This window comes from Channa argus, chromosome 3, assembly GCF_033026475.1.
Source record: "Channa argus isolate prfri chromosome 3, Channa argus male v1.0, whole genome shotgun sequence".
Classification (NCBI taxonomy): Eukaryota; Metazoa; Chordata; class Actinopteri; order Anabantiformes; family Channidae; genus Channa; species Channa argus.
This window is the reverse complement of record NC_090199.1, coordinates 14,566,031-14,582,647: the sequence shown is the minus strand read 5'-3', so window position 1 is coordinate 14,582,647 and position 16,617 is coordinate 14,566,031. Positions and strand designations below refer to the sequence as shown.

At 38.6% G+C, this 16,617-nt stretch overlaps 2 protein-coding genes across 2 annotated transcripts in view; one reads left to right on the top strand and one right to left on the bottom strand.

Moving 5' to 3' along the window:
• Positions 1 to 1,747: 1,747 nt before the first annotated feature.
• The window catches only part of lonrf1 (LON peptidase N-terminal domain and ring finger 1), a 29,638-nt gene continuing 14,768 nt past the window's right edge, over positions 1,748 to 16,617 (bottom strand). Inside the window, exon 12 of the mRNA XM_067498162.1 lies at positions 1,748 to 1,896. Coding sequence (XP_067354263.1) covers positions 1,888 to 1,896 — 9 coding nt within the window. The 3' untranslated portion in view covers positions 1,748 to 1,887. The remainder of the gene's footprint in view (positions 1,897 to 16,617) is intronic.
• Positions 1,893 to 15,134, top strand: cabp4 (calcium binding protein 4). Its single transcript, XM_067498163.1, has 7 exons — positions 1,893 to 1,948; positions 2,595 to 2,696; positions 3,053 to 3,191; positions 8,535 to 8,565; positions 9,460 to 9,603; positions 12,608 to 12,717; positions 14,508 to 15,134. Exons 1-7 carry the CDS (start codon positions 1,893 to 1,895, stop codon positions 14,739 to 14,741), a joined length of 816 nt encoding a protein of 271 aa, XP_067354264.1. The 3' UTR covers positions 14,742 to 15,134.

Here is a 16,617-nt window from a genome sequence, read left to right as displayed (position 1 = left end):
ATCCTGAAAGCATGCGAGGTACGCAGAGCGGAGAAACGCGGGACGCAGAAGCAGCACACACAACACTTCACTCTCGTTTAAAACGATTAGAAAAAAGTCGCCCCAGACTGCTAAAACATCTGTCTAATTAGGGCCTGAAACAATTGTGCAGCCTTGCTTGAGAAATTACCCGCCAAGTGCTCTGTGTTTTCTGTGTGTTGTGTGTCTCTGTGTTTATTGTGTGTTTGTGCCGTATTTGCGTGACACACAATGAATCTTAGTGCCCTTCTCTCCCATGATTCTGATAATATATATAGAAATCCTAGTGTTTAGTGTTAGTGTTTAACCCCTGACACTTCAACTAGGCCCATTCATCTCCTGCATCACACCCCTCACACAGCGCGCTCCTCATCATAAACAGTGTTAGCTGTGTTTGTTTTAGCCCAGTCCACCTGGCCCTTCATTTTATTACTTTAATTAGCATGATTAGGATCTAAAATTACCTGTGCTAGCTTTGTGATTGACAGCAATTGGCCACTTAGGGAGGAGAGCTGCAGACACACAAGGTGCTGATCAGTGACGTGTGTAGTGAAATGTGCATGTGTACAGTCTGTGCATGTGTTTGTTTACCCTGATGGGAGCTGTGCTCACTGAAGAGGAAAATAATTCTTCAAGGCAAACAGTGTGAGACCACCATTATAGAAAGTCCAGTGTGTGTGGGTGTGAAGAAAAGAGTTTTCAAACTTTAAGATTTTGAAAGCTGCGTACTGTATGTATTTCTTTAAATAAAGTATTTCTTTCTAGACATAAACTACCTATGTATAGAAAGATACTAATGTATAGATGCTCTCCACTCGCTAACAAATTCCACGACTGTAATAATGTGTGAACATGAAAATTCCTTCCTTTGCCACCTGTACTGAACATGTTCTAAGTGTTGCAATCAGCGTGTATCACATGCACACTGATTGTATTAAGGTGTGACAGAAGGGCAATCACTACTCAGTCATGGCACATTTTGTTCAACCCAGGGAGAGCTGGAAACTCTTTTGGCAAAGGCATATTAAATGGCCGAGTGTAATTTGGTGGACGTCAGCTCCCATTGAAGGCCATCGTGCTCTTTGTGGCTCTCAGTCCTGACTGCTGGTGCAGATCTTCAGTCTTCACACCACCTTCATGGCATGTGAGATGCTGGAGTGAGGCGTTATGTTTATAGCACATCAGAGTCAAGTTCGGCCATTCATCATCAGGAGCTGATAGGCAGAGCCACAGGGGTTTATGACAGAACATTAATCTGCCTTTCTAACAGACAAACCTTCTTCCTCCTTCCTTTCCTCTGCAAGTCACAAGGTTCTTCATTTTTCTCTTCTCCATCTTTGCCTATCTCATATTTCCATCTTTCACACCATCTTTCTTCTCTGCACCTTGGCTTCTATTCATCTCAGATGTCTCAAGATTTCCACCCACTCCTATTGTTTTTGCATCATTTTGATTGTATTGACTGGGTGTGGGCTCTCTTGTCCAAATTAATATGTCTCTCAATTGGACAGGAATGATTCCTCCCATCCGAAGTCATAGTTTAAACCGTATCATAAGTCCATGTCTTTTGTTTTACAACATTTCAGCTGTTTTGGTGAAAAAACAAAACAAGATTAGAAAAAATAATTGACTTAAATTCATCCTGTTGTCAAAAACATGATCGTGTCTAGTGTGTGTGTGTGTGTGTGTGTGTGTGTGTGTGTGTATATAGATAGACAACAGACTCCTACTATGTTGTAACTTTATAATCTTCATCATTATACAGAATAGCTTAATGTATGTCTTGGAAGTTGACTTTTCTGTTCCATGAGGAGGCGGCTTGTCTTTTCCCCACTCTCACATTCCTCTCCATATTCTTGTTTCTTGCAGTTAAGATGTCTGTGAAAAGTACAAAGGGAGGATCAGAAAGCAAATCACCCTCTGCCACCAGGTCTGTGTGAGAAAACTAAAATGGGAGGAGAAAAATGTTAGGGTGTCTGTACATTCATAAGCTTAATAACTCAAAGGTTAGTCAAGAACAAATTGAAGGTGCAACAAAAATAATTTCTCCCATTTATTTTCTGATACAGCAGCATATAAATGGTAAATGGTCTGCACTTACATAGTGCTTTTCTACCTATGGGCACACAAAGCACTTTACACTGCTTCTTATTCACCCATTCACACACACAATCACACACACACACCAATGGGGAAGCTGCTATGCAGCTGGCCAACACTCACCGGGAGCAACTAAGTTGGGGTTCAGTGTCTTGCTCAAGGACACTTCGACATGTGACTGGAGGTGGTGGGGATTGAACCAACAACTGTGAGATTGGTGGCCGACCGCTCTATCTTCCTGCGCCATAGTCGCCCATATATAATAATAATATAATATATAAGCAACTCACTACATGTTTCTTTACCACTGTACAAATTTCTGGCTGAGTAACTAAACCTTCTCTGGACTGAACGTAGTTTGATTTGGGGAAGGATGCTATGACAATTTACAGAGCTCAGTGTTGTTGAGTTTCATTGATGGTTATTACAAAACAGACATTTACTTTAAACTGATTACATCTTTTTTTATCTTCTAGTGTTTCTTCACGAGGGGTGAAAGGTGCAGCAGCTGGCAGACCGCCCACTACTGGGAGATTCAAAAACAAGGCCCTTCAGCTTAGCCTCTCCAAGAAATTCTGGTTATTATCATTCTCTGTTTCTAATCAACACTGATTGGGACAATGGGAGTAGTCCATTTGTACGTTAGCTGCAAAAGAAGCCTTCAGAATTTAAAACTTGTTTCGTCTCTTTTTTCTGCTGACTGATGTAGTCATGATGATGTCAGCTGATTGGACTGCTGACATTTTCTTTCGTTTCACTCAAGCTGAGCAATTATTTCAATGGAGGCTAGATGGAATGACACTTTTCTAAGAATATCACCCAAAAGGCTCTTAGGTGTTTTTTTTAAAGAAAGTTAGGTGGGGAAATTATAGGTCTGGCTATGATGATGACAGCTCTCAACACTTGGCATGCAAATGCACACTTCACTTCACAGCTCAAAGTCACAGTCCTCCTCAGCCCAGAATAAGGGCTCTGGTGAGGAGCAGTCTCGTCGACGCAGCAAGAGGAGCCTCAGCAACAGCTCAGCGGTGGCCGCTGCCTACATCTCGTACCTGAATAAACTCTTTGGGCAGGTCAGTTCAACAGCATAATACTGTGTTACTCATACACACGTGTCGGCACAGCCTTGACACCCTTGAGCCCCAACAGAGTTACTTCAAAGTAGGCACAGCTGAATATTAAAGCCACAGTCTTCCGGATTCAATAAGAAGATATTATCTTCTATATTATCTATATTATCTTCTTTGTTTGTTTCTGTATTAAATGAAAAAAGATGAAAGCTGCTAAAAACGAGTAGGTGCTCAAAAGTTTGGGATTAGATGACGTTTGTCCAGTGATTTTAAGCGGTAATTATTTATTGAAAGTATAATCATTGATTGAAGGTCTTTGCAGCCAACTGTGATTATCTAAAAATAAATGCACAGCAGTAATTGCTGATATAAAATAGGTCAAATGACCATAGGAAGTCAATATCATTACCCACCCCCATTCATTCAAACACAAAACTAACTGATTAGGACTGTGGGTTGTTATTTCACCCTCTAAACCCTTTCAAAGAAGTGTCTTCAGTAATAATGATTTACTGCCTGGACACTGGGCCGGTTTCCATTAATGCCCTGCTTGGCTCAAAGTAGACATAGCCCCAGTTTTGGCCTGAAACAATCAAACCGGCTTCTTGTAGGGCTTTAGAATATTTGGAAAAATAACAACTGGAAATGATTTAACATAATATTATCCAGTTCAAAGGCACCTTCCTCATTACAGTTTAAAAGTTGATTTATATAAAGTTTCCTCAGCCCTTAAATCAAATGGATCAGCATAATCCTTAACAAGAAACTAAAACGATGGTGTTTGTAAGGGTTTGAGGTAGTGGACGACAGAGACGAAGACTATGGCTACTCGTTTGAGGGTCCGATTGGATGTTCATGAGACTTCTAAACTCTGTTGGATGGGGTGATTGAGGAGAGCTACTGCAGCTAACAATGCTGGCATGAAAGTAAATATTTAGGATGTAATTAATTTTGTTGTGAAAAAAACCAAAAGGCTTTTAATCATAGAACCTTGAGAGACACTAGTGGGGCCTCATCACAATGCAGAGCTTTAGGCTTTTCCATAAATGCCTTTATAATAAAAGTGATTTACTGCAGAAAATAAAAGGGCCAAGGGGAGTTGTGCACGGGAACATGGGAATGATGGTTCATAACTAGATTTCTTTATAACCAAAGGGACTATTTCATTGTTTTAAAGCAATTTATGGCAAACAAAAGCCATTTCAGTGACTCTGGGCAACTGTGGTCTCCTATTCCATATCTTTCCTGAGTTACTACCTCACCTGCCATGACCGATCTCCCTTATTTCACACTGACAGTCCCTGGTTTGGATTTACTATTAGCCAGGTGGGGAGGCCTGTATTGTTTCCTTTGCATGCATTGTTTGGTCGGCTTGCTCTGACACTGAGACAGGGAGACCATCCATTCTGCAGGCATTCCTAATCCCTACCTCAACACAAGTATTAATAATCCCTGCAGCAAGGTTCACTGTCAGCCCTCATTAGATCCCACTAAAGAGGAAGCTGCGAGAGACAAATAGCTGAAGAAAAACAATTGATGTATTTACATGTCAGCTAGAGCAACAAAGGAGACTGATGGATGTGTAGCAAAACTGACAGTTCTCATCAATGTGTATGTACTATGTTCGGGTTGTATGTGGTTATTATGAATTTGGTTTCAGTCTGAGGAGCATATGTGTTTGAGTGAAGCATCCACATACATCTTATATGTGCTCATGTGTCATGCTTACAAAGCATTGGGCTGCTCAATGGGCCATGTGAAGACAGACAGAATGAAATTAACTGTTAATGGGCTCCGTCTGACAGATGAATTGAGATTCTGCATGGCATGCTCTCTAATCCTTTTGGGGTGAAAAAAAAATCCAATTAATGTGTTGACCTTGCTATCTAAATATGCCCTTGTAGACTGGAGGATCCTGTGCAGGATAAACAACATTGTTGCATTCAGTGTGTGTGGCAGTACAGATTTTTTTATCCTGTAGCTTCAAAAATGGCATTAAAAGGTTATATAAATCACAAGTGTTTGAGGCCGAGCGCACATATAGCAAGACAACTCTTGATGCAATTGCATCTTGGCGTTGCATTTGCGTTTCGACTCTGTTGGCAATATTATACAGTGAATAATCATTTGAACGGCTGCCATGCAGAGCAGCTTCCAAATAAACTGTGGGGGCCTCTACTTTTCCTGAAGCTATTGTGCACTTGAACAGGATGACCTTGTATGATTTATATATCAGCCACACTGAGTGCCAACATGTATTAGGGAGAAAAACTGTGCTGCTCTTTGCTTTTCAGTTTCACTGCTGCTCTGATTAGCCTTTTTATCTCTCACAAAGAACAACTGAACGTTCACTTCTTTAGTAAACCTCAAAGTAACAATAACAGTAGTAGTAAAAGACACAATGTGAGTGTTACCTATAGACTTCTGGACTTTTAGTCAGTCTGAACTTAAAGATTCTTTATGCTACCTGCACATACATACTTTTTAATGTAAAACCTGAGAACTCATGTAACTATAGCATTTAGACTAATGTTGTTCATTGAAATGTGGAACAATATGCTCTTACACACAGTGGAATAAAAGCAAAGTCTGAAATAATAGAAAAATTGTATGAAAAGAAAAAATGCCTGAGCCATGCCAAATGTTATTGCTACTGCCACCTACTAGTCTTGATCTCAGTGTTTTAATTCTGTTGAGCCTTAGCATTTTCCTCACTGCTTGAAATTTAGGACAAAGAAGCCCCCAGTAGATTTTTACAAACCTGCTTGGCGGTCTTGTTTCTTTGAACTTATGCACACCCTTAGCCTCGTGGCTTCTACGTGCTAAGTGATATCTTCATATGTCAGGCTCAGTTGGAGCTTTCTTGGTGTGTTTGTAGAACACCTGCACACTGTTGGCAAGCCCAAGAGTCAAGATGCTGTAGGCACACGCACAATTTGAACAAGGCATCCTGTTAAATATATACAGTTTTATGCACTGATTTTAAAGGAACATTTATATCATTTCAATCTGATATTTCATAACCTAAGCCTAACATATACAAAAATACAGTGGATATGGAAGAAATCACCCTATCGAGCCATAGCGGCAATATATTTAGTCCATTTGAAAGAAAATACTGTAACTGTATACAAAAAGCTAGAATTTGAAACTAAAAGCTGAAATACTGATCTTGTAAAAATCAAATCACAGCCAAACCATACAGTAACTTAGTGTATGAAATGTTTTTCAATTCAAATAGAGATTCAAAATTTGGGGGGGGGGATTTATATAAATAAATGATTCACTTAGTTTTTTTAAAATTAATTAAATATCCTCCCAAATATCAAAATATTTTCACCTCTTTTTTACAGTTTCACCCTTTTTTCTCTAGTTATAGAATTTATGTTTTCTCTTTCGGATTTGTAGCCCTCTTCTGGCACAGGAGGCTGGATTAATCGAGATGAGCATGTTACCTTTAAGAAATGTTTCTCACACGGATTTTCCTGCAACACATAAAGTGCTTGAAATGGCTAAACTGTGGATAAAGTAGCATTTTCCAGCTTCTCAGACATTATATGACACTAGTTACATTTCAAAATCAGTCAACAGTAGTAAGGTTTATTAAATAGGAGAAGGGTTTATGAAATAAAAAATAAATAAATGTGTTCAAATAAATTCCAAAAAATAATTATTTGGTATGGGAAAAATGTCATACACTGATTTATGGTTTGGTTATGTTTGTGTTTCTGTTCAGGTTTCAAATCAGTATTTTACCTTTTTCTTTCAAATTGGCAAAACATATGGCTCATTTTTTCCCCATCATTTAATCAAAGTTGATTTACTTATTAGTAATAAGTAAAAAAAAGTAATAAGTTTATAAAAAAGAACAATGTTAAAAAAGTGAAAAAGAAGATTTATGTTGAAGTAAACACATATGCCTATAGAGTAATCTAAATTAATAAAAAATATTACAGTGAAAATAAGATTCTCTGCCTTTAATTTACCTTACTTAATCATCACTGGATATCAATCACTCAATCAAAGATAAATGTTGATCATCTGAGTGCCTTAAATGTGTATAAATACGCCTGAATTAGTAACATCTACAAATCTACACTGTGAGGCCAAAAGTGCACTCGAGATAACTCGATTAAAAGATCACTGAAAAACAGAATTAAGGCGATGGATGCAGGAACTTTTCCTAAACATTAAATATATCTTGCAATACAGTTAAAATCATTGTTAAGAAATGGAAGAAATGTAGCACATGTGTAAATCAGGTGGAGCAGGTTGTCCTCAAAATCTGAGTCACTGTGCAAGAAGGACACTAATGAGGGGGGGGGCACCAAGACACCAAGAAACCTATGACTCCTCTGAAGGACTTACAAGCATCAGCAGCTGTGATGGGAAAAGATGTAATAATAAAAAATAAAAAAGCCACATTTAATTGGCCTTGCTTCAACTGAATAAAAAATAAAGGGGGGTGAAAATGTTTATAAGCATGTTGTGTTGGCGATTGTGATTTGTGCCAGCACACTTGTGGCAAACATACTGAATAATGAATAATTGTGAAGGTCCCAAACCTCCCAGCTCATCCATTTGTACACTATGGCAACTGATGGTTAAATCATAAGGTTTTTTATTAAGAGTCTTTCTGCAACTAGAGGAATATATTAACATATTGCTATTTTAATAAACTTGAAACACCTCCATTACTGCCTTCCATTTTGGTTAATGAATGAATAAAGATTTTGTTCTTAGCTCCTAGTTATGCCTTAACTTCCCTTAAAATATATGAAAAGGAGAGAGAGAAAGAGCTGGTGAGACCACCCTGAGAAAATGTCAAAACAAGGCAGAGAATACAGAATATTTTACACACAAGACCAAATGCAAATGACATGTCTTTTGTCAATGCAGGCAAATGTGTGTGTGTGTGTGTGTGTATGTGTGTGTGCGTGTTTGTTCTGTTTCTTTGCAAAAGTATGTAGCTAGTGAAACTTACCATGGTTGTGTGTGTATTCTTGTGCATACAGACTGAGTTTACTGTATGTTTCCCTCAGGATGCTGCACTGTGCGTGTGTGTGCATGTGTAAGTGTGTGAGACATGTAGGACTGTGTGGCATTGTGTCACTTTGCAAATTAGAAAGACATGTTGTTGGGTGAAATCCCATTAGAGTTTACTGTCAGCTTGCAGCAGTGTTGACATGATATGCATGTTATTCTAAATTGGTAGTCGAAAACAGATTATCACTGGGGTATTTCTCAGGAGAATTTTTAATTTTAAAAGGCACTCTGATTTTACATCTCATCTTCCAGTGCTGTCCTAAAAAAATGTTCACTGCTTTTCTTCTTTCTACTCTGCAGGAGAGAGAGCTGATGCCAGAGGAGTTAGATGGTAAGATGCTTGTCGAATTATGCTGCAAACACGTGTCGTGTATGAATAGTGAATTGCCCAGCTTTATCGACTGCACTGATATTTTCTCCCACTTAGCTTGTTCCTCTTCATACTAGTAGGAGAGATTCTGAGATTTCTTTTAAAATGTTCTTTTCTACAGTGCATACATGCGTAACATTGCAGCAATGCTGTTCTTGAGCAGGGGCAGAGCCAGAAGGGTGGCTTAAGGTGGCACAGGTCACCCCCAAAATCTAAATGGCCACCCCAGGTCCCACCCCCTAGCAGAGTGACAAGGTGGTAGGTCCCTGCTGTAATAAATTCAGTGAAGGAGAACTGACCAAATCTGAAGCTGAAATGAATCTCTATCATTATCAAATATGTAAGTTTATTATTAAGGACATTTAAGGTGGAATGTTAGATGCCGCACATATTTGTAATTTGTGACACTGAACAAAGACAGACTATTAGCCTATTAATTTAGAGTTGTTATTTCAAAAAAAAATTAAATAGGAGTTTAAAACCTTTCAAATAATTTTACCAATGTGCCACCCTATTCTGATCATGTGCCCCAGTTACTGGTGGCTATTGCCTTGTCCCTTCACAGTCCTCTCATTTTTCCCCATGGTGGCGCCACACCTGGTGAGAGTGGCGTTCGAACCCGCGGCCTTCTCCATTCCAACCCAATGCTCTACCACTGAGCCACAAGGCCCCCTTTACATGCCGCAGTTGCCCCTATAGAAAATTTCTAGATCCACCCCTGCTCTTAAGAGCTGGCTGTAGCTCTGCCTGCTGCATCTTGGAGCTTACTTGCCAAAAAGTGTCCTTTTAGTAGAAAGTATTGGGATTAAGTGTCTGTGTTCACTCTGTTATTGCTGTTACATGTTTGTGTGTCAGAGTTGCAGGAGGCCTTTAAGGAATTTGATTACGATGCGGATGGCTTCATACATTACAAAGACATCGCCGACTGCATGAGGACCATGGGCTACATGCCAACAGAGATGGAGCTCATTGAGATCATCCAGCAAATCAAAATGAAATGTGTGTATATCTACCTGTCTGGTTTTATATGTGTGTGTATTTTCATATCCCCCTCAGTCATTAGTGGGTCTTTGAAGGGTGTGGAGATCTAAGTCTTTGTGTGTGATGCACAAAAGTGTGTATTATTATTTGTGCATATTAGGAACCAATGCTTATCTATGAAGTGGGGAGCATTAGAGGTGTTTTAGCAGACTGATTATTGGCTTTCACACTGCAGGTACAGTGTATATGAGTGTGTCTGCCTGTAGAAGTAACTGTCTAACTGTGCACTCTGCTCTTGCTGACTTGTAGTATAGATCTGTGTGTGGTTGGTGTTTAAAGGTAAAGGTGAATCATCAGTGCATTGGTGGCTGAATTTCTGCCATAGGCCCAGAGAACCTGTGCCTGTAACACCTACATAGTGTCGAGCTAAGCTTGGGCCTTTACATAAATCTTCAGTAGGCACCTGGGACACAGATACGTGGAGCACGCTCTAAGTGGTGTGATGTTTTGAAATACCCGAATTCCTAATCTTGGAGGGGGTGGCTACAACTCCGGAGACAAACGACGTACCAAGTACCTTCAGACAAGTGAAGGGGTCAGTGAAATGCAAATTGTACTGTGTTAAATGAATGCAGCCATTATTTTAAGGCATCGAATATACAGCAGTATATCTGATGGCTTTACTATACTGCGTAAGAACCTTTATATGTTGACATGTGAACCAACTGAGCAGTTTCTTTAAAAGAAGAGACTTCGTATTCATTTTCTTACGAAACGAAAGTTGTATTGATGTACAGTTAATTATGTAACTGTTCAAATGAACATCAGCTACAGTAGCTAGAGTCTTATTCAGTGTGGTACAACATGTATGTACATACATATACATATACAGAGCAGATATGTGTGCAATGACAGACACAAAACAACTCTGAATGTTGCAATTCAGTGGATTAATTATTCAAGTTAGTAATCCGTTTTTCTAGGTTTGTTGTGTAAAAACATACTAACACTCATCTGATCATAAGCAAATAGGCAAATAAAACCACGTACAAACAACAATGCTATCATGTATTCAACAATGAAGCCAAACCCTTCAAACGCCACACAAAAACATAAAAGAGTAAGAGAAAGGTACTAAATTTAGAACATGACTATAAATAAATAAATATCCACCTAAACTGTACTTGCACTGAGGTAAAAACCGCTACCTTGAAGCATGTTTTTTAAGGGCTTAATACACTGGGTTGATAATGATAGTCATGTATCTTCTCTGCATTCCTTTGCGTTAAAAAACAGACAAATTGAGGATCGGTTTGCACATACAAGTGCAACCTAGCATGGTGCCCCCAGTGCCCCCCGTGATTGGACAAAATTGCAAAATTGGACTTTGGGCCCACAGTGTATTTGTTAGGCCACAAAACAGTTTCACCATGTTGGATACGGTAAGACATCAGTCCTCAAGGACCAGGATGCAGCTGGTTTCTGCCTTACCAGCAAGTTAATGATCCACCTGGTGTGCCAGATGTAAATAATTTCCTGATTAGATGGTGACAGGGCACAAATTAATGAAGCAAGCAATTGTTGTTCAAGCCTGCAGTGCCTTAATTGAAATTCTTGTAAAGATGCTAGGAAAAACCAACTATGTCATGCTGGATTGTAGGGAAATGTGCATAAACTCACTCATATTTCACTGTGACAATACTATTCGATGTAACGTTGCAGCCATGAAAATAGAGTCTGGGTATTTAAATTAAAATATTTATACACTATAATGTAAACTACTTGAATAGATATACAATATGTGACATTTCAAACATTTTATAGCTGTACATTAAATTGAAGTCACAAGCAAATTTGATAACATTAGGCCTTCTGTGGGTTGAAACTATATTTTGTAATTTAATCAGATTTAGACATTCCTTACTGTCTGTATAATCCCCACAGAGCCATTAATACCAAGAAAATCAATCTTTTCTCTACTATCAATTAAAAAATAATAATAATGATCCCAGGACTTGTGGGAGAATATTTCTCCTCAATGATTACAGACTGACCCACTTAAGGCACAGAACTTTTTCAAGGCAGAGTCAGGAATCCCTTCAGACTGCTGCTTCACAAGGGTAAAACCAGACAAAACATAAAGCTTACCTTGAGGCAAGTATGAAAATCCTTTACCATCTTAAAATCATAGAATTAATTGCCAGCCATGGTATTTAATTCCAGAACTCCTCAGCTACTGTTGTGACTGCACAGTCATTAGTTTCATGATTCACATTAAAAGTGATTTTCATGTGTCCAAGGCTTAGTTTCATAGTTTACATTGTCATCTTTAACAGACCTGAAACCTAGAGCACTGATTAAATTTTTGCATCACAAAATGATTATATGCCTTTACTGAATAGTCTTTTACATCCACCGAGCCCTACATAATGAACAGAAACTGACCCTACTGCTCTTCCTTATCAAATAAGCCTGTCTTTTGTCAGTCTAATAACGTGTGTGTTTCCATTGCATCAGTGTGTTTTGAACATTCAGGATTGAACCAAACAAAGCTGCTTCTAACTCTGCTGAAAGAAGCATTTTGAACATGCACTCATAACCTTTTGACAGGCAAGCATACTATTAACTACATTAAGCCGAGGATACAACCCTTCATCTGCATGATTACATTTATTTCTTTATTAGTATAACATAGAGGTACAACATTCTATATCTCAAAAGAAGCACTGGACAAAGGCTAGAACAAAAAGCAGCATGCAGCTGTTTTCACTGAAAATCTCTGAAAAATCCGTAGTACAGGGATATACCTATATAGAGAGCTACAAAGAATGGCAAACCTTGGATGTACGTGCATATTGTTCTGAGAAACACAACTTCATATGTGAATTGATGTTGCCTCATTAGTAATGCATGTGTAAATTTAGTAGTTCACTAAAATGTGTCCCCTAATACCCTAAATAATGCATGTTAATGTTTAGCTTTTAGCTCGTTTAGTCTTGCAATAATGTGTGTGTTTCTGCAGGGGGTGGTCATGTAGACTTTGATGATTTCTGCCAGCTAATGGGGCCAAGGATGCTGGCTGAGACGGCTCATATGGTTGGGCTCAAGGAGCTCCGCTGTGCCTTCAAACAGGTAAGAGGTTTCCAGATAGAAACTCCAAGAGATCTGTCCTCATGCAAGTGAAGATTCTAGTTATAGTTGTAGTATAGTTAGATAGTTCCTACAAAGTGTGCAACAGGACCTGTCCTTAGAGAGTGTGTGTCCTGTACTTGTAGACAAGGCTGAGTAAATAAGGCAAGCTGGATATGGATCAGGAGAAAATATTCATATAGAGGAGTTTTTCACATACATTTAGTCATTTGGCAGAAACTTTTTTCAAAATGACTTTTGAGAGGCAAGGCAAGAAGTCTTAGCCAAGGAGAAAATAATATAGGAAAGTGTTTCTATTTCATGAGGTGCAAGTTCAAGAAAGAATAGATTTTTTTTCTTAAGATTCTTTTTTTTTTTTTATTTCATGTATGGGAAGTTGCAGATGAATTCTGTTTTCAACAGTTTTTTTTTATACTGGCAGTGAGGTAGCTGAGCGTGCAGTGATTGGGAGCTTGTTTCATCATCCTGGGACCACTGAGCTGAAGGATATAGCCTGGTCATCTATACATCTTTGTCTCACCTGTTAATTTGTTGTCATTAGCCATGCTCATTTTATTTGAAATTTTGTGGCGCTTCATTGCTCTGATGTCTATTGAGTTGTTTTCTGACGTCAATACTGCAGCAGGTACACAAGCACTTATTTAACCGTCCCCCCAGGCCAAGCCCTGTTGTGATGTAGTCTCTCACCAAACAGGACAAATGAATTTATTTATAAGCACAGCTTCACACACCTGGGTTCAGACATGTAACAAATTACAACATGATAGGTTTTTAATGGTCACTTCCACAATGACAACAATAACAATGCATTTAGTTTGATTAATTTTTGGCTCCTCTGGAAAGCAAAAGGAACCTGAGGACATTAGCAGGCTTAAAGAATAATAAATAAATATAATACATAATAAATATTTTAACTTTGTCTTAATATGCAAAGTAGCTTACCACATATAAATACCTCACATCTATTCCACCACTATTTACTTCTAAACTAGTGGGGATATTTTATGAAGCCTTTATCAAAGCCCATAGGCAACACACCAACTTCCCAACTTCCCACTTCCCAACTAAACTAGTTTAAACGTGGGTGCTGTTAATAGAGCAGATGTCTTAAGGTTTTTGTGAGAATGTAAGGTTACATGGTCATTACCATTGTATCTAGGGTTTCTACTTCCCACACTATCGTGCTATTCTGACATTTGTATTCATTTATGTGAGAACAATGAATTGGCTCTCAACTCTTCTAAATCTGAGCAGAAACTTGCACTGCTTCAGAGCAGAGTCTGCTCTCTGAAAAAGAAAAAATGAGAATACATTTTCAGCTCATCTAAACTCTGCCTCACAGTCACTTCAAAAGTCTCGCTCACTTCAGTACTAACACCTCATGAGTCAGCATTGCCCCATCTGCAAACTCAAGCTGTTTTCAGACTTCCAGGGACCGTGTGCATCCATGTTCGAACTACATAAATGGGAAACTCAGTTTTGATAAGCAAAGACATCTATGTTTGAATAACTTAGACGTGGCCTTATGTACATGGTTACCATCTGGTTTTAAATAGTTCTGATACTTTGACTCTGTGGTATCTGTGGCTTTCTTCTCCATTGTGCTGCTGCAGTCACGTCTCCTCCACATTAGTCCTGAAACATATATTAGTTGTTTTTTCTTTCTCTGTTCATTGTGTCACCAGTAATTCTCTTCTCTTTTGATTTTTTTGCCCCTCCTTACTCACTACATGTTCACATCCCCTCCGTGTTTCTCTCCACTAACGTAACAGTTTGACTGTGACGGAGATGGAAAGATCACATTTGATGAGTTAAAAGAGGGCATGAAGAACCTCCTGGGGGAGAAGCTGAAGAAAGGCGAGCTGGAGGAGATCCTCAGCGACATCGACCTGAACAAAGACGGTAACATTGACTTTGATGGTGAGTGGTTGGGGATGTCGGCAGATGATGTGAGGGATGGGACAGACATCAGGGCCATAACAAAATACATTAAAATACTAGAATAATAAACTAACACCAGGAGCAGAGAGCGAGTCCTCTACAGGGAAAAGAGCTAAAGTAATACAACAAACAAACTGTGATTTTAAGTAGAAGTAACTAAATAGGAACAAATTGGCTGTTCCTTAGCAAGATCAATGTACCTCAGTTGCCCACCACACATTGTCACCGTATTTTATTAGTATGCAAGCAGAGGTAAATAGTTGAAGATTTGAAAAAAAAAAAAAATTCACTTAATTAAAATACTGGATAAACTGCTGAAATAGTATCTGAAATAACTGTATGTAGGTAATGGCAGGGCAGCTGTTAGCTCAAAGTACAGACAAACAGTTGAAATAGATGGACTATTTGAAATGCAATTAAATCATTAAAGCTTTAAAATCAATGAGCAAAAAAAAAAAGCAGCAATATATTTCTTTATTACAAATGCTTCACTGAAATATTGAAGAATTAATACTTTCCCCTAAATGCTGTGTATTATTATAATTCCGCAGGACATCCCATACATGCATGACTGAGTTACTTGCTGTACAAAAAAATAAAAGACCACCTACTGTACCTACTGTAGTGGAGCAGGGTGTCTGACTGGAGTTTTTAATTTTGGGCAATGGCAGAAATAAACAAGTTAAGCTAGATTGCAGACTGATGCACATTAACTGCAAGTAGAGGAAATTAATTGTTGAATTGTGTCTTTATAGGAAAATAAGATTAAATTAGTAAATTAAGTTTTCCTTTAGGCCAATGGTTAAATCAGTACAGGTGGCAACTTAAACTAGGACAGAGCGACTGCTCAACTTGGTTTACTTCCTTTTACAGTATGTATAATGGTTGGAGGAGTAATGTTAGTGGGCTGATCTGGAGTTGAGCCTTTGTACTCAGTCAATACGTTAACACCTACAATCAGAAGTCTTTGAGAGCAAAGTGCTCCATGAAGACAATGGAAGGGGGGAGACGTGATAGAGTAGATGGATTTAGTGAAGACTGCCTCAAGCTATGTGCAGCTGGGTGTCATTGACAGGATGCATCAATAGCTGTCTTAAATGACAAATGAATTCCTAATAATGGTTACAGCAAGCTGAAACAAGTTGTAATCAAAAGAGGAAATTAAAAGAAGCAGGAAAAGTGGTGGCGAACATATAGGAGTTGTTAACCTTTTCAATCCAGGACTGGGTTTAATCACAGTCCCTCTTTTGAATCTTGTTTTAACAACAGGAATAATTAGACTTTGATGTTGAGATCTTTAATTTAAATGCTCTGCTATACTTTCACTTTTTTTTTGCTTTCACATTTCACATCACTAATTCAGCTTTTCATTATTTTGGTGACAACGGAAACATTTTGCAATTACACCATGAGATGTATTAGTTTCCACTACAGTTTCATGTGGGCAGATAATGAGATGGCTGCATCCCATGCCACCTTTTTTATGATATTAGACTGTCGTTATTTCTTATCAGTAGATCTGCTGCTTTCTCTGTCTCCCTCTGCAGAATTTGTTATGATGCTTTCTGCACGATGACGTCTGATGGAAGAAGATGGGGCATACGACACTATGTCCATGATCCTGTGCTCATGAACAACTCATGACCGCCATCTCCTGTCAGCGATTTCTATGAGGCATTGTTTTGGAATTGTCAGATTGTAAAAAAAACACTCAAAGAAATCTGTTTATATTAATGTAATAACAGTTGTGGCTGAGTAAGTGCAGAGGGTAAAGGGCGAGTTATGAAACACTGTACTTTAAAACTGCGCTGCACTCCTGCCTCCATGTGGCTCATAAGTGTAAAGACTCTTCACATTTCTAAGATATTTTTAACTTACTGATTTCTTCTCCACATGTATTTAACTTTGAAATCATGGGGAACTGTACTATATTTAAATGTG